This window comes from Myotis myotis, unplaced genomic scaffold, assembly GCF_014108235.1.
Source record: "Myotis myotis isolate mMyoMyo1 unplaced genomic scaffold, mMyoMyo1.p scaffold_m19_p_8, whole genome shotgun sequence".
Classification (NCBI taxonomy): domain Eukaryota; kingdom Metazoa; phylum Chordata; class Mammalia; order Chiroptera; family Vespertilionidae; genus Myotis; species Myotis myotis.
The window spans coordinates 83,673,203-83,698,781 of NW_023416390.1; the positions used below are offsets into that span (position 1 = coordinate 83,673,203).

At 38.8% G+C, this 25,579-nt stretch overlaps 1 protein-coding gene across 4 annotated transcripts; it reads left to right on the plus strand.

Moving 5' to 3' along the window:
* The first annotated feature begins 666 nt into the window (after positions 1–666).
* Positions 667–25,023, plus strand: INSIG2 (insulin induced gene 2). 4 transcript variants are annotated; one of them, XM_036319967.1, is made up of 6 exons: positions 667–714; positions 9,029–9,407; positions 18,334–18,458; positions 21,770–21,936; positions 22,102–22,201; positions 23,275–25,023. In XM_036319967.1, the coding sequence occupies exons 2-6, from the start codon at positions 9,164–9,166 to the stop codon at positions 23,314–23,316; spliced, it is 678 nt and encodes a 225-aa protein (XP_036175860.1). In that variant the 5' UTR covers positions 667–714; positions 9,029–9,163; the 3' UTR covers positions 23,317–25,023. The 4 variants fall into 4 exon arrangements, with proteins under 4 accessions (XP_036175860.1, XP_036175857.1, XP_036175859.1 ...); XM_036319964.1 differs by having other exon boundaries at positions 24,034–25,023; XM_036319966.1 differs by lacking the exon at positions 667–714 and adding an exon at positions 728–910 and having other exon boundaries at positions 24,034–25,023.
* Positions 25,024–25,579: the final 556 nt, after the last annotated feature.

Consider the following 25,579-nt stretch of genomic DNA (forward strand, 5'->3'; position numbering starts at 1 on the left):
ACCCATATTTTAATACTGCTTCTGATAAGTTGTTATGGTTCTACATTTTCTCTACTTTGCTGTAAACCTCTCAAGCTCTTCCTATGAACACTGTGTTAGGTGGCTGAACCTGGTGAATGATTATCAATGAAAACCGCATAAAGTGTTGTGGAATGGAGATGAAAAAAAAAATATCAATTGTGTTCTCCTAAAAGAAATGATGACAGTAGGGAAGGAAAAAAGGTCATGAGTAAAGCCCAGCAAAAGCACAAAGGTACAGAGTCAGCATCCTTGGCGGGAGAAGCCGGCGGCCTGGCTCCAGAGCCCTCCGGGTTCAGCTGCGAGGAGAAGGGCACGAATAGCTGCTCCTGCATAAGAGTGTGCGAGAGTGTGCGTGTGTCAGCGCACGAATCTCTCACACCGCCCGCAGGGTCTGGGCACTCGTCACAACCCTTGACCGCCTGGTCAGCAAACAACAGCTGATCTGGCACCCTCCCACTCCTAGACTGTCCACGCCTACAAACAGCCGCTAATTTCGGGAAGGCCGGAAGCCCTTTTGCCCCGGCTCGCGGGTCTACTAACTAGGCCGGTCAGCACCGGAAGCTCTTCTGCCCCGATCTTTGGGCGCGTCAGCGCCGGCCGCACAGGCGCAGTTGAGCTCAGGTCGAGTTGTGGGAGGGGAAAAGGAAGAGGTGGAGGGGGGCGGGGCCGTCCCAGAAGATGGCGGAGGCGGGGGTGAGTTGGGGTCCACCTGCGAAGCGCCAGTGCCTCGGTGCTGAGGAAAGTGGTCTGAGGAAGTGGGTGGCCTTCGGGAAGAGGAAGTGCTGGTGATTTTGCATCCTAGGAACCCTGCTGGCAAGTGCGGGAGCCAGGACTGCGGATGGGGCCTGAAGGGCGAGGGGTTCCGCTCACCTGAAGAAGGGTCGGCGAGGTCCGGACCGGGACGGCGGGGTCGGGGAGAGGTCATCTGAGAGGCCGAGGCTCCCCCGACAGTGGGAGAGGGTTCGAGAGGAAAGAAGGCTGGAGGACGGCGGGATAGGCGACCCTGGAGGTCTGATGGGGGTGGAGGTCGGCGAGCTGTCCAGCATAGAGCTGTCAGGACTTGGGAGGCTGGTAACCGGGGAGACTCAGGCTCGGGAGGGTGGTGGATCCCCAAAGGTGGCTATGGCAGTGAGTTTAGAATCCACAGACAGCTGTGTTGGTTTGGGTTGAGGAGTGGGACTGTGGCATTGGGTTGGAATTGGAAACCCTGGGAGGTGGTGTGCGGGTATGCCCGAGAACTCTTGTCAAGACGTAGAAGTCGTTGGTGAGAACTATCACCCTGGGGTTTAAGAGCTGGTCCGTGGCGATCGGCAATGCGGAAAAGGAACAGTAAAAGAGTGTGCATGACGGGGGGCAGGGAGGTGGTGCTAAAAAGGTGACCAGGACCCATGCCCAGCTAGCGTGGGAGGAAAAGTTATTGAAGTGTGGTCTTAGCCAGGTAGTCCGGGAAAATGTACCTTGAAGAGCTTACTGTGTTGCAGGCTGGGTGCAGAAATGCGGTAGAAAGGAATGGAGGGACCTGGCGGCTGTGCTGGCCGGGATGCGGGTTGCAGTGCCGCCGAGGATTGCAGGGAAGAGAGTCCCCAGGCCCGGGTGCAGGGGGAGTGGAGGCAGCCGGGCAGTGGCTAGACCGGGCGCTCCAACGTTTGGGTTTGGCCTTGATAGCGAACCACTTTGTGAAAATGAATGAAGAGAATGCGGCTGCTAATAGGGCTCCCACAGAAGAAAACAATTAGCCAGGTGTTCTTTCCAGTTCCACCTTCATTCTTTCTCTGGACATGTTGTGCTGTAGTGTGCTTTGAGTTCCCAGTAGATATCTGATACGAAGTGACCAAGCTGTGCATCGTGTACATTTGGGGAACAGGTTGGTTCTTTTTAAACGGACAACTGTTGCTTTTCCATATGGTGGGCTGAAAAGGACAGGATAAAAGGTAATTCAGTAGTTTAAAGACAGCTTGTTTTTATTGTTCTTAGAACATTATTCGACAACCTTTTTAGAGCCCGAGATTTGACATTTAAAAGCAGTAATGGGATGTGAATGCTGCTTGCTTAATAGTTTCTGTGTTCGGGTTTTGATGTTGAGAGGAAAGGTGAGTTTCAGTGACTTCAAGGCAAATGTGTTTCTTCCTGGAAATCTTTAGCTTATGACCCACATGTGTGTGCTTATATGTAAGGAGGGTTAAACTTTTTCATTGATTTAAGTGTGTTTTTCCTAATGCTAATGCTTATTCTGTGTTGAGAATGCATTTGTAATTAAGAGAGCAGATGAATAAAAAAGATGAGAGGTAGTAACTTAGTTTTATTATTTATTAGCCTATGTGACCTAAGCACCTGAAGGGACAGGTTCATTGGAGGCAGCAAATATACTGCCTCCTTGGAAGATGAATGGCCTTGTGTGGTTTTAGGGGTTGTTGTAATTGTGAGAATGCAAATGGTTCTTAAGCTCACTAGGAGATTTTGTTTGTGGGTGTGTTTTCAGTGGCCTGTTGCCCGAAATTGTTTCAGTAGCAAATATCAGCTTTGATCTTCATTCACAAAGCCCAGGATCACTTCTAACCCTCTTTTATTCATCTAGAATAATATTAATCCACTAACAGGTAGTCATGTGTCTTTTCAGTTTTGATGATTTGTTATTTATCTATCCAAACTATTTGCATCGTGTTGTTCAAGGTAGAATTTTTCATGTCCAGTGGGAGTTTTTTCTTTGTCAGTTATTGAAATAAAAAGTTTATTTTGGTATTAACAGTAGTTTATCAACGTAACTCTAAAAAGTGTTTCTTACGTGGCACTTAACTGTTTTTGTACGATGTTTGTAGGTGGAGGACATGGAGTGAAATGGGAAGTGCTCTGGACATGGAGTCAGAGTGCTTGGGGCCAGTACTAGTGCTTTTTGGTAATAGTCTTAGGATCTCAGAAAGTTACTTAGCCTATGTTATTTTATAAAATGGAGATATCTTGCCTATTTACCAAGGTTATTATTGTTGAGGATCTGTTGAGTTATTATTCTCTAAAGGGTACTTTTGTACCAGAGACTTTTTGCCTGGTCAGCAAATTATTTCTTGAGTGACCTAAATTTTTCAAATATAGATTACTTTTTAATTTTGGAGAATCAAATTTATCATTGATATAAGAGTAATATTTAAAGGTGTAGGTACTCTTTGTTTTAAGAAAATAATTTCAACACATAATCAGAAAACCAAACTTTAAAACAAACAAATTAGGGAATACTTATTACATGAGCTTTCACTTTAAAACAACTATTCCTCTATGTGTGGTTAATATTATAAACAACATTCCTTTTTAGTAATTTAAGTGTTCCACAGTAGGGAATGAATGGTCTAGTGGAATTTCTTATTTCTTTGAAGAGTCTGGCTATTTCCAGGAGTTCAATTTACATGTTTATGGTAGCAAGATCCAGTGGAACAGTCTTGATCTTGTCACTTTACTTGCCCACATTGGGTGTCATTTGCTTCTCCAGTAAAATGAGAGAAAAGTTAGATCACTGCCTCTTAACTTTTTTTGGTTCATGGACATTTTGAGTACTTGATATAAGTTGTGGAACTTTCTTTCTAGAAAATACACATATGCACAACTTTTCTCCTCCTCCTCCTCCTCCTCCTCCTCCTCCCTCCTCCTCCTCCTCCTCCTCCTCCTCCTCCTCCTCCTCCTCCTCCTCCTCCTCCTCCTCCTCCTCCTTGTCCTCTTTCCTCCTCCTCCTTCCTCCTTTCTCCTTCCTCCTTCCTCCTCCTCCGTCTTTTTGCATTAGGCTCACATATCCCTTGCAAGAGATGATCTCCAATTTCCCTTTCATTTCTTAAATTTTAGGATATTGTGACTCTAAAGCACTTTAACTTTTATTTTTGCCTATAGTAATTACGTACTATTGTATTATTTTGTAGTCACAAAGTTAGATTTTTGGACTTGTAAAAATTAGCTTAAAAAACTCACTCAAATAAACATCAAACAAATGTCATGTTATTTTTAAAGAAAACTTTTGGGGTGAAATAGGAAGCTATAAACCAGCACTACAGGAAAAGTTGAATAAACAGCTGTGGTAGAATAACACAAACCGTTTAGAAAGTCGAGGCAGCCTTGAAATAGAATGAGGAAAGAGTCTCCAGCAATCAGTGGCTCTCAGCAGAGAGCATTGCCTTTCTTGGGGCATATGGAAATGTATAGGGACATTTTTAATTGTCTCAAATTGGGGAGAGAGCATATAGTGGTGTTTAGTGGGCATGAGCCAGGGAAGTGTTTTTGCAGTGCTTAGGTCAGGTCCACACAGCAAGGAATTGTCCAGCCCCAAATGCCTAAACTCTTTGACAACCCCTGGTGAGTGATTGTGAGATGGGGCCTATCACAACTGAAATTTGTGTTAAAACTAGTTATTTTGCTCTCTTAAAAACATTATTTATTGTACATAAAATATTCTTTGCCATTCATTCCCTTTTGGAAAAAAATGCACGAACATAAAATGATTTACTAGAGCAGTTTGTATTACTAAAAATATATGTACTGTTCAACCTTGAACAACATGGGTTTGAACTGCATGGGCCCACTTACATGCCGATTTCCCTCCAACCCCCCAATAAATACAATTGGCCCTTGGTACTTCTGCTTTTGTATCCATGAATTCAGCCTGCCGTGAATTTCCAATCCGTGGTTGGGAATCCACAGATGTGGGGACGAGCTGTATGCATTGTTCTATGCTGTTTTGTATCAGGAGCTTGAACACCTGTGGATTTTGGTATCTGTGGGCAGCGCTCGAAGATACTGAGAGCCAATTTAGTTAAGTTTTCAGGGCAGGGGCAGAAATTACAGATTTTCAACTGCAAGGGCATCAGCACCCTTTACCCCCTCTGTCCCCCATTGTTCAAGAATCCACTGAATATTCTTTGTCCTCTAGTAGCTGTTTTAACAGCAAAAGTGGGGCTTTGCTGTGTCTACTGGAAGTTTATGGAGTGAAGAGTCAGCTGTTGGTAGTGCAGTATGTTAAGTTGGCAACATGATTTTTTTAAAAAACATTTGTTTTACTCTTCGATCTAGTACATTTAAATAAAATTTCAAGGTGTTTGTACACTTATTCTCCTGGTCTTTGTATTATTATATAGTCTCCCACTTATGTTGGCATTGGTACCTTGAGAATATATTATCGTTGAGATTGTTTTCTAATGTTTACCTGTGAGCAGCAGCTTGAGTTTGTCAAAGAAAGAATTCAGAGCCAAGAGCTCTAGCATAGGAAGTTTATTTAGAAAGTCCCAGAGGTAGAAGAAGTGAGCTAGCTGGGTTGTACGGACTCAGGAAACAACTTATAGAGGCAAAAGAAAGGCCTTGGTGCTTAGGAGGAAGAAAGCAAAGGTACATACCTGAGGGAAAAGAGGGGGCAGGCTCAGACATGCTCCAAAGAGAGAGCATACTGGGTCCTTTGTCTTAAGGGTTTGCGTCTGTTTTCTAAAGGTGGGCATTTTAGGGGAGCTCTCCGGGGAGGATCTCAGTAGAATATTTATCAGCTTTCCAGGTGTGTCCTTTCAGGATCCTGGTCTCTAGGGTCAGTGCTAGGATAAGGGTTCATTAGTCATTGCATCTGGTCCAAATGTCAGTCTTTGCGTTGCTTCATCTGTTTTGCTGCTTTTCTGGGCCTGTAGCTGAAAAAAACTGAGGCCTAGATATTATCTCTAGTTTGACCAAAACTCTGTTTACGTGGTCAACAGATCCAAGGCGTTGCTTCTGAGATTATTGAGACTGGTCAGAATTTCATTATCCTGAGGGCGTAATGCGTAAGGGAGTGGTCGTGTAAGGGAGAAGGACACAGGTGGGTTAGGGTGCTGGATGAGGCTGGTTTGAGTCAGCCATGTCTCAGTTTCCCCATCCCACTTGCCAAGGAATTTTCCTAGCTTTTTACTATCTGCCTCAAACCCATCTTTTCAGTCATCCTCGTCTGTAGATCCAGATGCCAAAAGAGAAGCCTGAGGAGTTAGGCTGGAATGGGACTCAAGGTTTAGAGGAAAGAGAAGGGGTTTTGGAATCAGTCAGATGTAAGGAAAAATTCCAGTTCTAATATTGTAGGTCAGGTGACCATAAGCAAGTTGCTAAATCTCTTTGACTTAATATCTTCATTTGTAAAATGAGGATGATAACACCTACCTTTACGATTATTTTGAAGATTAGAGTTACTGTATGTCTGTCATGGAGTAGGCCCTCCATAAATGGGTGCTATATCAGTAGTCATGGTGATGATGATGAAGATGAAGGTGAAGAAGAATTCTGTAGCTACTGAACACCTTGCTAAGTGACTAGAACACATGGTGTGCCGACATGCTGCATACTACTCAAGGAATAGTCTGCAAAACCAAGTCAGGAGATGTTTCTGGGCAATTTCAACTGGTGTTTAGAGTCTTTTTTCCCATGAATCAGCTGTAACATGTACTGTTTTCCCTAGTCCTCTAAGCTGTAGAACTTAGTTATGCTATAGACTAAGTAGGTTGTGAGGATTAGCTTGAGGACAGAATTCCCCCCTTGAGTGTTGGGCACAGAGCTTTGGGTGTGGCAGAGGCTCAATAAAAAAAGTCTGTTCTCTGTGTTTATCATATGACACTGGTAAGCTGTGAAAGTTGCTGGTACTTACGAATATTCTCATTTTCATGCTGATTATTTCTAGAGTCAGTATCCTTCCCCTCAATTTACACATGGGTTTTATTCCAAAGCTCATTTGTAAGGTAAGTTGGAACTTGGAAGCTCAGAGGAAATATAGTTTAAATTATGATTACATGCTCAGTTGCCTTTTCTTTTTTTAAAAAAATATATTTTATTGAATTTTTACAGAGAGGAAGGGAGAAGGATAGAGAGTTAGAAATATCAATGAAAGAGAAACGTAGATCAGCTGCCTCCTGCACACCTCCTACTGGGGATGTGCCCGCAACCAAGGTACATGCCCTTGACCGGAATCGAACCTGGGATCTTTCAGTCCACAGGCCGATGCTCTATCCACTGAGCAAAACCGGTTAGGGCTTAGTTGTCTTTCAAAAGGCCTGTTTAACCCAGTGTAGTTTGATTTAAAAAGAGTTAATCCAGCCCTAAGTGGCTTATCTCCGTGGTTAGAGCATTGGCCCACAGACTAAAGGGTCACAGGTTCGGTTCTGCTCAAGGGGACGCACCTCAGTTGTATGCTCAATCCCTGGCCTCAGTCAGGGCAACCGGTGCGGGAGGCAACCAGTCGTTGTGTCTCTCTCACATTGATGTTTCTCTCTCTCTGTCTCTCCCTCTCCCTTCCACTGTCTCCAAAAATCAATGGAAAAAAATATCCTCAGGTAAAGATAAACAAACAAATAAACAAAAATAGTTAACCCAGTTTCATTAACCAAATATGCATATGTAGGGCTCCCACTGTGGGCTGGGCAGGCACCGTTCTGGGTACATAGACACACTGGAGACTTAATAGTGAATAAGACCTATATAAAAAGTTTATAATCCATGAAGCAGCTATACCTATTATTAAAAGGTAGCTACTGTAAGTGTCATCCTAACCTTTTAAATAAACTGCTTTGAGACTCAAAGGAAACATCATTTATGTGCTGACTTCTGATCATGCCCAAGATATGCTATATTGTTGGATGGGATAAAAGTAAGTTAATAAAAATTGTATAGTATTTTCCCATTTAAAAAATACAGTTATAGTCATAGAAAACACAGAAGAATATGCAACACTTTGGGAAGCTGAGCACCATGGTTAGAATGAGGGTTTTGGAGCCAGACACCATGGATTTGAATCCCAGCTCACCCTCTTATTAGGGGTATAAACTTGGTTAAGTCACTTAACCTCTTTTTTGCCTCACCTGTAAAATGGATATAATAATTGCACTTACCTTTTAGGTTACTGTGTGAGTTATATGAGTGATCATGTGTCAGGTGCTTAGAGCAGCTCATAGAAAGCCTTAAGTGTTATCTTAAATATAAAGGAAAGATAACTTTGGTTAGAGTGAACAAATACACCGATTGTACTTGCAAAGATCTAGGTTTTAGGAGTCAGGATCTATATGGGTAAAACTCATTAGAATCTAGGTCAGCCGTGGGCAAACTACGGCCCACGGGCCGATGCGGCCTATTTGAAATGAATAAAACTAAAAAAAAAAAAAAGACCGTACCCTTTTATGTAATGATGTTTACTTCGAATTTATATTAGTTCACACAAACACTCCATCCATGCTTTTGTTCCGGCCCTCCGGTCCAGGTTAAGAACCCATTGTGGCCCTCGAGTCAAAAAGTTTGCCCACCCCTGACTAGGTCATTCTTCATTTTCTTAGTTTCCTTTCTTCTGCTTCTACTCCAGCTTTCTTGCCAAAGCTCCCATGCTTGCAGGAAAGGTGGATTGGGCCCAGGCAGGGGTGGGGCACAGCTGTGGCTCTGGAGGGAAGGGTCAAGTCTAGTTTCTGTGCTTGGTGTGTGTGTGTGTGTGTGTGTGTAGGTGACTGAATGGTGGTCTGCTTTTTTTAAGACACTTTTGTGCAGAAATTCAAATATATAAGCATTAGACTTTACAACATGTCATTTTGTTCCCCACTGAAGATTGTCCTCATGAACAAGTCACATTTTATTGATTTTCAGTCAGAGTGTGTTAATTTTTTGTAAAGTATAAATTAGTGTATTTTCTGTAAAGTATAAATATTTATGTAGGAGAAACAGATTTGATCTTCCAGATTCTAATGGAAGTATCCCATATAACCATTTCTCTGATGTGGAGCAAACTGTTCTTACTATTATTTTAATTTTAAATCTCTTAGGTCACATATTCTATCCTAGTTAAGTGTTAAGTATTGCACTTTTTAAAAATTACATAATTCATATAAAAATGTTTTTTAAACCTTTTTTTATTCAGTAAGTAACTAATTTAAATAAATATATCAGATTGTTATTTCATTGTTTGTCCTTTTACATTAATTACTATTGAAATCAGGACAATTATATAATCATTTATTAGACCCATACTAATTTTTTTTTTTTTTGTCTCTTGCAGGATTTCTGGTCGGTCCTATTTCAGGGCAAGATGCGGTTCTGTTGAAACGCCAATCTGCTTTGATTCACAGACGAGTCGTTTCAGCTGGGAAGCCTTTTTTTTTTTTTTCTGCTGGCCTACTGAACTTATGAAACCATGGCAGAAGGAGAGACAGAGTCACCTGGGCCCAAAAAGCGCGGTCCTTACATCTCATCTGTAACTAGCTGGAGTGTAAATTTGATGATTCGAGGAGTAGTGCTGTTTTTTATTGGAGTATTTCTGGCATTAGTGTTAAATTTACTTCAGATTCAGAGAAACGTGACCCTTTTCCCACCTGATGTGATTGCAAGCATCTTTTCTTCAGCATGGTGGGTACCACCGTGCTGTGGCACAGCTTCAGGTATGTGCAGGTTATTTCTGTAATGCTTAGGAAGAAAATGGGGTGAATGAGTGTGGATTTAAAAAAAAAAATTTAACTTTATTGAGGTATAATTTAAATATTATAAATGTACCTATTTTAAATGAACAATTTGGTGGGTTTAGACAAATGGATGCATTCATGTAACTACCACCACAGTCCAGTTATAGAACATTGCCGTTCCCCACAAATTCTCTTGTGCCCTCTTGCAGTCCACTTCCCAGCCCCAGCCTCAGGCTTCCACTGATGTTTCCATGACTAGGTTATTTTTGCCTGTTATAAAATGTAATGTAAAAGGAATCATAGAGCATGTACTCTTTTGGGTCTGATTTCTATCTGTTCCATGTCTTTCAAAAATGTAATCCTAAAAACCTGATTCCTTTAGGGATGAGGCTTTCAGTCTCTTAATTTTTTTCCTATCTTCAACCCATCTCATGTAAGTCTTATTTTAGGTTATTTTGATGATGATCACCACTGTTTGGTTTGAAGGGTGTGGTCTTACAGGTGTGTTATGGTCTTCTTTTTGAAATAGATAAAAACCTGACAGAATAGTTTTGTTCAAGTTAAAAGCTTCATATTGTATGTTTTGTTTGGTGGACAGTGTATATGGATAAAGTGGAGCATTTCAGAAGCCTTATTGATGACGCTGATCTGTCATAATGAGTAGCTGTTTAGCTTTTTCTAATGATGAATTCTAATAGATTAATAATATTTTATATAATAAGGTCATGGAAGCCATAATTGTGTAGTAGAAGGGAATTCTGATGAGGGAGAAAATTGCTTTTTTTGAATGTCTGCTTGGTGTCACATACTTAATATACATGAATACTTTACAGTATAATATAGATACTTCTTGACTTACATCCAGAACTGGAGGTTGAAGGGTAAGAAGTTAGGTATAAGGCATTTTGAATGTCCTGGTGAAACTAATTAGACAGTTACATAATTCTATCACATGAGTGGAAGGGTGTTGTCATGATGAGGCTTCAGTGTGCTGTATTTATTGATGTCTCACTATTATAACATTCACATCAAAAGAGAAGTTGTAAAGGTGATGGTTCTTAGTTTCCATAGGGTTGTTATTATTCTGAGAGAATAGGTGAAATAGTCCAAACAAAGATAAGACAGCATAAATTATATTTCATTCTCTGTTGTATCATGTAAAAATTCTGAAAAGAGAAAAAGTGTTCCTAACAACTTTTACTAGTTCGTTGTTATTTTCTACCATCATGTAACTACCTTCTGGCCACCAATAGAAGCTTTTGGTGACTTGGAAGAACATGACTTTTAGGAATAGACGAGGGGAAAGTCAGAGGAGGGAAATAGTTACTGAATGTCTACTAATGTGCCAGGCACATGCTTCCACCCCAAGGACCAGCAGGTCACCTTTGGGAGCATTGTGCCTGTTTTGGGGGATGAGGAAGCTGAATGATAAGAGGATATTAAGGGACCCAGGGTTCCAGAGCCAGTGACTGGTGCAGCTAGGTCAGTGTCCCAGGCCTCCTCTACTCAGGGTGCCTTTTTCAAAGCCTCCAGCCTCATAAGTGGGACGCTTGAATGGAATACACTTGCATGTGTTGCACCTTCTGGGCTTGGTCAGGAGAACTTAACTAAGGTTTTATTGTACCTCTGTTATGGAGAACAGGGTGGTGGGGGCACTTCTGCCACAAACTCACACTTACTAGTAGGAAGGAAATTCTAAATGTTAATACTACATTTCATTCACTTTGTCCCTGCTTTCCTTCCTTTTCCCAGCCACTAGGTTTCTCACACTTACAAACTCAACATCACACCTTTTCATTTGGGGATTTGCATTTCTTGCTTAATTGTTTCTTCTGAAAGCAGTGCATTCTATGAGGCACCCAGACAAAAGAAAGTAGAGGCATTAGGAAATCTAGATTTCAGTCACCTCTGCTACTGGTTTTGTTGGGTAAGATATCAGATTTGGAGAATTTGCCAAAAATGGATGTCTTGCATAATTGCTGCCTCCTCCCACCCCCAATTTCAAGGAAAATATTATAGAAAAATAAATGATGTAAGAAATATCACGTGTATGACTCTGCGTGTGTATGTAGCATGCATGTATTCTGTGTATCAGTTGGTATGCATTTTCAAAGCTCTCTAGGCTCCCACCATCTTAAATCAGAAAAACTGATTATTGTCCTTTGATTTCCCTGTCCAACTAGTATTCACACACTGAGGGTCTCTGCATCCCCATTCTCTACATGTGAGCAGAAGAGTCCTTGGTTATTTCTACCTCTCTGTGTAACACATAGGACTGAGAATTTGCTACTAGGGCTTCTGGAGGGCCAACTAGTAGAGAACTCTGGTAAATTGCTTCTCTATTTTTAGTTTAATGATTAGTGTTTCGAGTTGATTAACTTCTTTATGTGTAGTGCATTAGAATTGGAGTTAGAAAACTCTTCAACATTATTGAGGACCATAATAAAGGAATCTTTCTGAATAATAAATAGAAAAAAAGACAACTATAATTATGTGGGTAAAGTAAGTAGAGAAGTTGACTCAAAAATCACAAGTTACCAGATTGTGTTCATACTTATGAAACTAATGTCTAATTTAAAAAGAAAAAACAAATCTTTCCTGTTTAGCCATGCAGTTAGTTACCCAATTTCTGGAGAGCCCCGCAAGTCTCCTGCCTCTCTCTCTCTTAACTCTCACATCCAGTTTCCAAGTTTTACATCTTTCCTCTGTCTCTTTTTTGGGCAAAGCCCTCAACCACTCTGCTTGGCATTTTCAGGTCTTTTCTTTTTCTGCCTCTAATTTTGTACCATCCTTCAGCCTCCCTCCCTGATGCAGATGTGATGGCATTATTTTTCTGGTTCCCTGTATCTGCAGGGTAAAGTCTCTATGATATGGCCCTTGCCTACTTTTACCTTCCTCAGAGCCTTTCTGGATGCTGAGCTCCCTTTCTGCCTAACCCCGACAGTTTCCAGGTGATACTGGTGTTTTCTGTTCCCAAATGCTTTGGTTAGAAAGCTCTTTTCACATCATTTACCTGCCAAATGCTCCAACCTCAAGGATCACCTCTTCTGTGAAGCTTTCCTGACACCTCTCCACCCCTCAGGACATGCCAGGAGAAGACTGAGACCTCACTGGCCCTATCAGTGCTATCCCTAAACACATTACAGTATTTAATTGTTGCTTTGGTCACTTTGGGAATGCGGTCATATGATACTCTTTTTTTATTTAAATTTAAAATCTTTATTGTTGAGCATATTACAGATGTCCCCCTTATCCCCCCATTGCCCCTCCTCCAGCCAGTTCTTGCCTGGCCCCAGGCCTTTACTACCCTATTGTCTGTATTCTTAGCTAATGCATATATGCATATAAGATCTTTGCTTACTCTCTTCCTGCCCTCCCACCCCCCTTCCCTCTGAGATTCCTCAGGCTGTTCCATGTTTCCATGCTGATTCTACTTATTCATCAGTTTATTTTGTTCATTAGATTTCTTGTTTGTTTATTTTGATTTTTAGATTCAATTGTTGAGAGATATGTATTTATTACTATTTTATTGTTCATATTGTTTTTATCTTTTTCTCCTTATTCTTTTTCCTCTTCTTAGAGAATACTTTTCAACATTTCATGTAATACTGGTTTGATGGTGATGAACTCCTTTAGTTTTTTCTTGTCTGTGAAGCTCTTTATCTGACTTTCAATTCTAAATTATAGCATTACTGGGTAGAGTAAGCTTGGTTGTAGGTCCTTGCTATTCATCACTTTGAGTATTTCTTGCCACTCTCTTCTTACTTGCAAAGTTTCTGTTGAGAAATCAGCTGACAATTGTATGGGCACTTCCTTGTAGGTAATAAACTGCTTTTCTCTTGCTGCTTTTAAGATTCTCTCTCTTTGTCTTTAACTTTTGGCAATTTAATTATGATATGTGCTGGTATGGGCCTCTTTGGGTTTCTCTTGTTTGGGACTCTCTGCACTTCCTGGACTTGTAAGTCTATTTCTTTCACCAGGCAGAGGAAATTTTCGGTCATTATTTCTTCAAATAGGTTTTTAATATCTTGCTCTCTCTGTCTTTTCCTTCTGGCACCCCCATAATAAGAATGTTGTTAAGCTTGAAGTTGTCCCAGAGGCTCCTTACATTATCTTCATATTTTTGGATTCTCTTTTTTTCCACTTCTGATTGGATGGTTTTTTTTCTTCTTCTTATTCCAAATTGTTGATTTGCTTTTCAGAACCCTCATTTCTACTGTTGAATTCCTATGAAAGAATTCTTTATTTTAGTTAATGTATGCTTAATTTCTGTTTCGTTCTTTTTCATGTCTTTGACATTCTCACTAAGATCCTTGAAAGTCTCACTAAGTCCCTTGATGTGCTCATTAATTCCCTTGAAGCTCTCATTAAGTCCCTTGAAGCTCTCATTAAGATCCTTGAGTAACCTTTTAACCATTGTTTTGAACTTTGTATTCAGTAGTTTGCTTGCTTTCATTTCTTTCATTTGTAACGTGTTTCTTTGTCTCCACATTTTGGCTGCTTTCCGGTATTTATTTCTGTATATTAGGTAGAGCAGTTATGTCTTCTGGAATTGGTAGAGAGGCCTTGTGTATTAGGTGTCCTATAGGGCCCAGTGGCTCAGTCTCCCCAGTCACCTGAGTTAGGCACTCTAGCTGTGCCCTTGTGTGGGCTGTGTGCAAAGTCTTGTTGTAGTTGAGCCTTGATTGCTGTTGGCTCACTGGGAGGAATTGATCTCAGGCCAAGTTGCTGTGCAGGAGACACTCCCTGTGGAGCAGAACTTGCTTCAGTATGGCTTGGGTGCTCACTAGTCTGCCCCTTGAGTGTGTCACTTGTGAATGTGTAGAGTTGTAATCTGGTATGATCTGAAGCTGTCCACTGGGTGCACTGGCTCAGGGGCCTCCTGGGAGTTGCAAAGCCAGCCAATACCTGGGGCCACCCACCAGGAGCTACAGAGAGCTCTACAGATGGGTGCTACTTGTATTGGGCTAGAAAGTGCCCAGATGATGCTCAGCTGTGACGCAAGGCAGGCTGGTGCTGGAGCCAAGTATTGGGCCTTTTATTGATTGGTTTGGGACACGTTGACTCCAGCTGCTGCTTGTTTAAGAGATTTTAGCAAAGTCTGAAGCTTGAGCTAGGTCAGGCCATTCATATGGAAAAGCAGCTGCAAACAGCTTGGGTGGGGCTGTAAATTGGACAGGGCAGCATCTCAGGGAATCACCAGGGCAGATGGAACAGTGTGGGTCATACTGATGGAAACTCAGATATGGCTGCCAGTCAGCTCTGCAACAGGGAGGTCCCAGCACAGGAACAATGATCCCTGTAAGCACCCCTGTCTGGGAGAAAGCCACCCCTGAATTCCTGCCCCTACATCAGACAGTCTAGTTCTTCCCCAGATGTCCCTGGATTCCCCCCCAATGCCGCCACCTGGCACTGGAGCTCAGAGGAAGCGAGACCGTGTAGGTTTATGTGTGGGCCCTTTAAGAGGAACAGCTGTGAATCCAGCAGCCTCCATGTCACTCAGCCATAATCCCCGCTGGTTTTTATAGCTCAAAATTATGGGGACTTCTCTTCCCAGCTCTTAAACCCTGGGATGGGTCTGGTTTGTGACTGGGACCCCCTGCTTCTCATGGGAGGCCTTTGAGATATCCCTCCTGATTAAAAAACTCCACATTTGGGTGTCAGACCAACCTATTCTGTGCCTCTGCCCCTCCTACCAGTCTCAATGTGCTTTCTTCACTTCTCTAGTTGCAGGACTTCCATTCAGCCATGTTTCAGGCAGTTCTGAGTGATAGTTGTACTGTATTTTAGTTGTAATTTTGATGTGGTTGTGGGAGACAGAGAGCACAGGTGTTTATCTACACTGCCATCTTGGTTCTCCTCTTTTTATTTTTTTTATTTTTAAATCCCCAGCAAATACAAAGAACCAGAAACAGTGTAGGAGCTTTTTTGTTGCATGAAAACATTGCTTATTCTATAATACTTTTCCATGAAAGTATATCTCATTCAGTGGTTTTGTTTTTTTAGCCCCTTTTCTTTGAAAAATGTTTGATTTAGCGATTCCTTTTAGTGTATCAATGCATTAAACACCTTACCATGTAAAAGTGATGATAATATTGGTGTTTTACAAACTCTTTTTGTTTATAGTCTTGATAGGCTATTACTAGTCACTGGGAAATAAATGTATAGACATACATTGGAGATTTGCAGGTTTGGTTCCAAATTACCAAAATAAAGCAAATATTGCAATAAAGCAAGTTACATCAATTTTGGAGTTTCCCAGTCCATATAAAAATTATGTTTACATTATACATTAGTCTATTAAGTGTATAACAGCATTATATCTAAAATGACAATATACATACCTTAATTAAAAATACTTTATTGCTAAAAAATGCTAACCATCATCATTACTTGCAGTGAGTTGTAATCTTTTTGCTGGTGGAGTGCCTTACCTTCAATTGGAAAAATAAATCTGCAAAGCTCAATAAAGCAAAGTGCAATACAATGAGGTATGCCGCTATCCCAAGAAATATGGTTTTGCATCAGAGAACCATCTGGTTTACCAGGACTTGTTTGCCTATGATTTTACACAGGACTACTTATAAAATAGTCTTTCTTGTTGAAATAAAGTGGAGAAAGAGGATAAGAAGACCAGACCTACCTTTGCTGAGCTCTTACGCAGTGAGCTTCACTGTGCTGTAGACATCGCTATCAGACTCTGCCGTGCCTTTATTTAAAGGGAAGAAAGAAGATATGTAATGGGAAGTGCCAAGCTTCCTTGAATTTTCCCTCTCAGTGAGCAATGGAAAACCATGCATACTCAATGGATTTGATTTTTACTGCCAGATCCCAAGGTTGGCAGCATGGTGGTTTAAATTCCTTTTGTGTTTTTGCTCTCTCTCCTTAGTTCTCTCTCACTTGTGAGTCTGACATCACATGCATAAAAATATAGTCTGTTTACTTATTTGTATCTTTGCATACATATTGGTCTTCTCTATGTGATAATTCTTTACCTATGGCATCAGCTGCTGAGGAAAATTGACTTGGAATGCCTAATCTTAGTTGATTTTACTTAGCAATAGGCAGAGGGAGGAGAAAGAGCAAGAACGAGAGTGAGAATTGACATCCGAGCTGTTAGTTTCATGACCCCTTAAGGAAAAAAAAAAGGTGATACTCAATTAGATACATTTCAACTCTTAGGCATGCTTGTTGCCATTTTAACTTTGTAGAAATTTGAAAATGCTGTCAGTTAATTTTATAGGATTTTAGAGCCTGGCCTTTTAAATAGGAATATACAGTAAGTTCTCACTTGAAGTCCTCATAGGTTCTGCAACTTTAATTGAAATGACAGACAACAAAACTCGGTCTATTATAGGCTAATTGATATAAACAAGAGTTTAAGCTCCTATAATGTTATAGTGAAATGACAGTGAATGAAGTGACATTATTCAAGGACCAGTTATAATGTAAAACTTTTAAATTTACTAGCAGTTTTTGCACCTCTGAATTACTGAAGTTTGTTGCTAATCTGTTGATGGTCTATGAACCATCTATATTTAGCAAAGGTCTAACTCAAAAGAGCATCTTCAGGTGTTTTGTGGGTTAGAAAATGCATACATTATTGCAGCCTCTTCTTTATGCTGCTCCACTGCTCTTCTGGCCTGTGAGTTTTGATACTAATTGATTTCCATTTTCCTTGAAGATCAAATGCATCTTTTGTGTGGTATAGGTAGCCAACATCAGGCCAGGGAGAGCTTCTGACCCTCGGGGACTCAGATTTTGGTACAACAGTTTCATGCTAAGCCATAGGTAGTATGAGACATTTTAAACATGCTTTTCAACTGATGTGACAGTTGTGTCTTTGTTTCCTAGTGAGCATAAGCATCCTGTTTTTAGGAAGATTAACAGGAAATAGCTAGCAGTTTTGCTTTGCTAACTTTAATAGGTGGAAATACATTTTCCTTATAACTTGTTAAAGAAAGTTTGGGTTCATTAAAAAGTCTTTTTTTAAATGACTAAGCATTTCAAATCTTCAACTAAATAAATAAAAAATTGAGGTTTGACAAGTAAGTTAAAAATTGTGTGACAGTATTTTGATACTCAATTATGGACATTTTACATATATTTATTTATAACTAATTATACAGTTAGCAGTCAAGGATGTCTTTATAGAAGACGTGTACTGAAATGATATCTTATATTTTAGTAATGAATTTAAATTACAAATTTTACCAAAAATATGTAATTCTTATAGACCATGTTTCCTTCATTTTTCTTATGTGCAGAATGAGTCTTATATGTAGATTTCTATTGTGAGTTATTCTGCTTTGACAATACGACCTAGAATCTCATTAGAGGGTCAGGGTGGAAGGGAGTGTCAGATCAAGGGCTAGATGCAGGAGACTGAGACAAGAAGCTGGAGGGGCAAAGGTGGTCTATGGAACAGGTGAGCCATAGCCATCAGAATATTGTGTGTATGGCGAGCTCGTTGTACGTGGTTAGTTCCTACCTTCTGTGTAGATTTGTGGCATTTAATAGAATGTTTCATGGTAATATAGCTTAGAGAGAACATTGCTTAGCTGCCAGCTGATTTGATGCTGTCAAGTCTCAGAGACATTAGTATTAGAAAAGTAGCATGAGTCATCTAGTCCATTCTGCTAAATTGTGAATCATAGCCTGAAGTAGTGTTTTGTCTATTATAATTTAGTATACCGTTGCAATCATTTATAATGCTTCAGTGGTGTTCTCATTTATTTTTCTTTGGGGAGGTAAGTTTAAAATATCAGCAATTGACACTAAGTAACTTGAAGAGCTTTGTAAAAGAATCTTTCAAATCCTTATGGTGGTTGTAGTGACTCTTAGCTTAAGTTTCGCCAGTATCCCATTGGAGATAACATAATTTTTTCTCTTTTTTTTTCTGCAGCTGTGATTGGGTTATTATACCCCTGCATTGACAGGCATCTAGGAGAACCCCATAAATTTAAAAGAGAGTGGTCCAGTGTAATGCGGTGCGTAGCCGTCTTTGTCGGTATAAATCATGCCAGCGCTGTATCCTTTTTGCTGTAATGAAATGCATAATAACAAAGCAGCTCCCGACAAACCAAAGGTTAAGGGCCCCTTGCAACTTCACTGTTGTCAAATGGTGATATGCCCACTGAGTCATAAAAAGAATGTGCTTCGTATTGTCAAAACATCACAGTAGCATCTATATGTGTGGGATTTAGCCTTTCGTTTAAATCCCATTCTTTCCATATAACTTAGAAAATTTGCATGTTTAAAACATTTACATGTTTTTCTTAAGTTAGGTTACTAAATTATTTACATATAGCTTTGGTAAATCTAGGATTGAAACAAGTAAATTTTCAAAAGATTCCTTTCCTCTTTTATCATTTAAGGTTTGGCAGTAAAGACTTGTGGTGGCTTCAGGTGCTGGTTTTTTTGTTTTGTTTTGTTTTTAATTTCAAGAACCTATAATTTAAAAAAAAGACTGTTATTTATTGGTTTTGATCAACACCAGCAAACCACATAAATGTTCTTAAAGGTGGCATAATAGAAATATCCAGCTTAGACCATGGTCAAAAAGAACTTTTTTCCCTAAGGTGTGTGTGTGTGTGTGTGTGTGTGTGTTTTTCTTTTCTTAGTCCTCACCTGAGGATATGTTTATTGATTTAAAGAGAGAGGAAGGGGGAGAGAGAGAGAGAGCGAGGAACCTCAATGTGAGAGAGAAACATCGATTGGCTGTCTCCCATGCATGCCTGGACCAAGGATCAAGCCCACAACCTAGGTTTGTGACCTGACTGGAATTGAACCTGCAACCTTTTGGTGTATGGGATGACACTCCAACCAGTTGAGCCATCCAGCCAGGCCAGGGACATATTTTTACAGTTTGATCATTTAAGAATTCTGACATTTTATTTAGTGATTAATGATCATTTTTTATAGTGTCCTAGCTAGAAGGACAAATAGCTTCTATTTCCCTTCTTCCCTTCTACCTCTCAGAAAAAAATGTCTACCCCCAGAGCAAAAGTTTTTGCCCTCATAAGGCTTTCATTCTGTCATCCTCCCTACTTCTTCTCCCTACCCCAACTTTCCTTTGTAAAAGAGGATCTGGGGAATGCTAGTTCAGTCTTCCCTCTTCTAGGAGATGTTGCTTACAGAATGGTTGTGGTGGAGTCTGTGGTATTGGGAAGAGCAGGAAGTGTGACTCAGGCTGCCCACCATTTCCTCTTGTAACTGCATTGGGCTCAGGGCTGGTAGTTGGCTGGAGAGAAGGTGGGTCATGTGGCAGCTAGATTGCTGTGCCTTTTACAGAAAGTATTGTGTTTTGGAGAAGCTTGGGAAGAGGAACCAAGAAAAGAGCAGGGTCCTCTATGCTAAAAACACATCACATCTGCTGTTCTGTTCCCAGCATGCTGGCCCTTGGAGATCTGTGGATTTGGAAGGCTCTCAGTGGCTGTTATTATGTTGGTTTTTCCATTTCCTTTTGTATTAAAAAGTTTCCCAACATTTTTAGTTTGGGGAAAATTTTTGATATTTAGCATTTTATAACAAACAAACCTAATGATTAGGAGGACTTAAAAAGATAGACTCATGGAATATTGTACTAGAAAAAAACTTAGAAATCACCTAGTTCCACATTTTCTTTATTAAGATAATACAGATGAAAGCTAGCGAGGTTAGGTGCTTTGCCAAGCCTTCCATACTGTAAGGCTGGGTTACAGCTGAGACCAGATCCCAGAGATCCTGATTCCAGTCTGGGGAATGTTCATTCTCCTGTCAGGAGCTCCACCAGTGTGTAAATGCTCTCTATGCAGTGGACTAGACCTTTTCATCTCAGACAGTTCAACTCTTTTAAGTTGAAAAATTTAAATAGCCTTTTCCTAGAATTTAAAAATGTTTATATATCTAATTTAAATTCTTTACTTTGGTCTTTCTTTTCTTTCTCAATCAAATACTTAAGTATGGCAGTCTTAGCTGGACCTCCTTTAATCCAAACATAAAGTGTTTACATATTTATAGCATAGACTTAAATTAATTTGACTTCATAAAATCTCATGGTACTGTTTTTAAGGTTGATATTTTACCTGTTTACCAAAGAAGCCTCCTTATTTTGCTTGGTTCTTAATGAAGTTAATTTAGTTAGCAAGACAGAACTCAATGTCAAAATCTACTCTTTACAAGAATGTTTTTGCATAGAGAAATCAGAGCTCACAAGCTTTCTTCATGGAGTTTGATGCATTATGTCTGCTAAAGAATAAACAAAACTTTTTCAGAAAGCATACTGGTAACCTGGAGGTTTCTTGATAAATCTAGCCTCAGCAGGAAGTGACCTCGAAGGAGAGGCCCCTGACAGCTGAGAGGTAAGCACACTGTGCTCAGGGTACCAGCTGTTGGGTGGGGGTGTGTGGAGGGGTGAATAGCAGGGTGTTAAAGGAAGTAGGAAATGGTTTCAGATCCCTCTTTTGAACTTCTGCTTCTTCTCTCCAGTTGCAGCATGGCCAGTTTGGCGGAGATAGGTAGTCTCCCCCGGGGAGCTGGAATATAGAGCCAAGATGTGGCCTTTGGGACATAGATAACGTCCTTTTAATAATACTTGAAATTAATTCCTTTAGTGTAATCCTTTAGCAAAGAAATGGGAAAATTGAATGTATAAAGCTGCGTTTTGCTCAGAGATTTTAGAATAGAAAAGGGCTGCACATTTGTGAATTGACGCTTAAGTAGGTGATGGAAATAAAATATCGTTTGTGCTAACTGTCCTATGCCAGAATGTCCCAGGCACCAAAATAGCTTGGCAGGTTGCAAGATAATATTCGCTTCAAGGCTTTATCCTCAACAAATTAAAACTAGAACAGTTGACATAATAGAAAGGGATACTGTGTCCTTGGTACTCTTGTTTCTGAACTGCATTATTATAAAATGTGTCTGCCAGTAAATCATATAGAGAATGTGCACCCTGTTAAATAGCTGTCAGCTCTTCTATTTTCGAGTTCCTGTATGATTCTCAACTAACTCTCAACCTGTTTGAGAGGTAATATTGGTTTTCTTTTTATTAAAAGTGTGTTTCTGTAGTAAATCCTGTGTTCTGAGTCCACCCGTTAACATTTTTAGCAAAGAAAGCAGTTTTCATATAATGGGTCCAATCTTATAATTGGGAACGTATATAAAGTGTTTTGTCTTTGTTTTCTTAGGAATTACAGGTTGGTAGTATCTATTGAAATATCATGCCCTCTGTGTCTGAATGCACTGTAGAATAAGCAATTAATTCCCCTTTTAATAGTAGCATGTCTGATTTTAGAAAAATGAACAGATGATATTATTTGGTTATAAGTTTTAAGATGACTCTTTAACACTGACCTCAGAAAGTGGACTTTGATAACAACATACAGTTGTCTCTCACACTGGCTGCACTCTCCATTGGACTGTGGTGGACTTTTGATAGATCTCGAACTGGTTTTGGCCTTGGAGTAGGAATTGCTTTCTTGGCAACCTTGGTCACTCAACTGCTAGTCTATAATGGTGTTTATCAGTAAGTATTCTTTTTGGTGCTTGTTTGCTAAAATAGATAAATGATAGCTGAATTCAGATTGAGATTTTAAAATTGGGTTAGACACGTTAATCTGAAGAGCAACTTATTTCTATTGTAATGATTTAAATAAGTATTGTACCGTTAAAAACATTTCTGTTATTCTAGATATACTTCTCCAGATTTTCTCTATGTTCGCTCTTGGTTACCATGTATATTTTTTGCTGGAGGCATAACAATGGGAAATATTGGTCGACAACTGGCAATGGTAAGCTGATGCTTATTTAATCACTTTTGTGTTATTGAGATGTAAGACAAGTTTTCTCCAAATGACAGTCCTTTTTTAAGGGAAAGCAATTTGTGAAGACAGCATTCTTTGATTTCTCTCTGCGATTCCATTGAAATAAATCATTTGGAAGAATTTAATCACAAGTATATTAAAAGTTGAAGCAACCATGGATAGGAAAGCTAAACTGTGTTATGGATAGGGTGATTTGATTTATCTTCCACCCTTTTTGTAAATTAATTTGTAGGTTTACTTTTCAAAAAGGAACAATTTTAACAGTGAAAGGAGGTTCTATTAATAACCACATTGCTACAATGACATAAATTAGAATTAGCTTCAGCAAATCAAGATGATTGATCATTTTAGTTGAGAAGGAAGGGACATTGTTGATAACCCCAGTTATAGGTGGCAAGGGTCCGGGAGTAACATTCACAGGCCATACCAGTTTCACCAAATGGTTGCCACTTTAATCAGTAGGAGAATCGAGTGGTTTGTGATGCTGTCTTTTTGATAATCTACCCAATTATTCTAAGTGCATTGGTTTCCTTTATTTTGAATTGTGGGTACATGTTTATAGTTGTACTTTTAAAATATTGTTTTGACTAGAAGCTTTTGCTAATGTAATAGATTTTTTCCTTTAAATTGTAAAGTGATTTGAAAAAAATATTACCTTAATTCACTGTCAAAAGTGTCAGTCCTGTCCTTAAGTTCATGACCTTCCCTTTGCTGATTCACCTTACTGAGCACTCAAAGAAACCTATTTTGCTTTCTTTCATATTCTAGGACTCATCTGAATCATATACTGTCATTATTTGCTTGTAATACAAAAACCTCATCTTTCCTCTGCTTTTGTCTATGCCTCCACTTCTAGAATGTGAAGTTTTCCCTCCTATCACATTTGTCATTTAATCCTAATAGTTGTCTAACTCTGAGATTCTTTGAGTAATAAAATGTGCATAGATTAATAAAGAATTAATTTTTAGATCTTTTAAGTTTAAATTGCTTTTCAAAATAAACCTTTATATGTTAATCTTTTAACCTTTTCAATTTTGCAGTATGAATGTAAAGTGATCGCAGAAAAATCTCATCAGGAATGAAGAAGGCAAAAATATATTTTTTGTATAGAGAAACAAGATGAAAAGGGCATGTACATGATAGATATACCAATGAAACTACGGATTGTAAAATTGCCAGTATGCAGTTTTTACTGTGATTATTATATATATATATACACACACACATATATATATGTATATGTGTGTGTGTATATATATATATATATATATATGTATATATACGCACACATATATTCCTGCAATCTGTGATTGCTTCCTCTGTAAATCAGCTACAAACCTTGTGTATTTGACTTAACTGTAAGATATATATGCACTACATTAAAAATGTCGATTAATAGATGAAATTTTTAAATTAATTTTTTAAACATACTGTATATTGTATCACAATGTTGATGTGCCAAAATATTCTCTTACTGTCATGCAGAGTATAAGAATGCTTTGAACAGTTATAAACTTAGCGTAATAAAATAAGAGGAAAGCCAAAAAAAGAAATGGAAAACTGGTATATTCTCTTTTGTTTACTGTTGTTCCTGTTTATTTTTCTAATTACAGCAGTATGAGTTATGGGTGCTCTAATGTGTAGTTACTTTCTACACATTGGGGCAAAAGTAGTTTTACAGTTGTTCATATGGAAAATAATACAATAATTAATAAATAATAATACAAGAATAAACTGTTTCGCATACTCACAACTATAAACCTACTTTTGCCCAACCCTATATTTTAATGTTGTTTCAGAGAACTTTGGATGTTTTAATATATAATGAAGATGAACTTCCATAGAACATTTTCAAACCTGCATTACTGGAGAGAGTCCAAAGAGTAATTTTCTGTTTTGGCAGATTTTACTGGAGGTAAAAGTGATGAGCAGAAAAGGCTATCAGCATTAAATTGTTTTTTCTCTAAACCTAAAAGAGTAAATATATATAAATAAAAGTAATGACCATTGGGGAATTTACCTAGAATAAATGTATGTTTTAGAAATACAAAATGACCTTCTGCAGTGCCACAAAGTGTTGAGTAATATTAACTGTTATTCGCAATATAGAATCCTTCTGCTTTTGTACATGGAACACCTAAAAAATCCCAAACAGATCTAAATGAAGTTTCTAATTCTATTGGGTTCTGTCCTTGGGTTCCAAAATCTATTGGGCTGTATAAATTAAACCACTTTGGTTGTGCTGGGTCATTGTCAGAGGAATGCCATCTGGGGAATGCCTGGGCACATAATTTCCTATCTATTCATATGCCCATTAGTGAATAGTTCAAATCTGTTTAAGAATGTATTGAGATGGCATATCATGCATGTTAGAAATCTTGATAACAATTTTGTGTATTTTTTTTTTTAACACAACTAGAGTCATTTAAATATGGCTTGAATATATTTTTAGTTAACTTTTCCCTCAATTTTCAGTTTTGAAATTGATGGCAATTTTTTGATACACAAGGATGAATGAAATCTTCTGCTTACTCTGTGTTTGTGTTTGTGTGTGTGCGTATGTGCTGAACTGAGTGAGAGAGAGAATATATATGTGTGTATGTATATGTATGTGCATGTGCCCATGCTCTTTTGACATGTTAACTAGAAATTTAAAAATTTGGATATAAAACCATTGCTGTCAGACTGAGATCTTGTATGCCAAACTTTAATGTGCTTTTTACATTTTAAGGCTGAAAGTGTTAAAATCCTAAGAGGATTTGATATTGAATAAATGTAAACAATCTTAACTATAGTGGTGGTTAACATACTACTATAATTTATTATTCTGTCTTCCAGATAATGTTATTCATTTAGAACAAAAAAGTATATTTTTAGAATCAACTTTGTAAGCACTATAAATCTTTAATAAGTTATAAGGTCTATGATGTGTTTACTTTGAAAATTGCTGTTAAAAGCAAGGTGTATTAAATACATAATTATATTCTTGGTTAAGAGTCTTTTTTTCTTGTGTTAAGTCATAGAATATAGTAATGAAGATTAATTTAATAAAATTAAGATGTATGGTTGATTTTACTAGGATATGATGAAAGGAAATTAAGTTTAGTTTTACAGTAATTGAATGATGTCATTTTGGGGTTCTTAAATTATTTTCAAATCACCTAGAAAATATGAAAAGATATGGCAAAAGTAAAATTGATTTGAAATTTTGATAAGTATATAGATATATTACATCTTTTTTGCAACAAAAGTAAGTAGTAAACATCTTTTAACATTGTTATATTTGGAGTGCTTTCTTTTTGTTTTGTTCTGTCATCAACATTTTTATTTAGTGTAGTATATGGC

Coding starts and splice junctions, on each gene's coding strand:
- INSIG2 (XM_036319964.1), top strand. CDS start 9,164: ATGGCAGAAGGAGAGACAGAGTCACCTGGGCCCAAAAAGCGCGGTCCT. Junction 18,459..21,769: donor GTATAAATCATGCCAGCGCT/GTATCCTTTTTG, acceptor CACTGACCTCAG/AAAGTGGACTTTGATAACAA. Junction 22,202..24,033: donor TTGGTCGACAACTGGCAATG/GTAAGCTGATGC, acceptor ATGTTGTTTCAG/AGAACTTTGGATGTTTTAAT.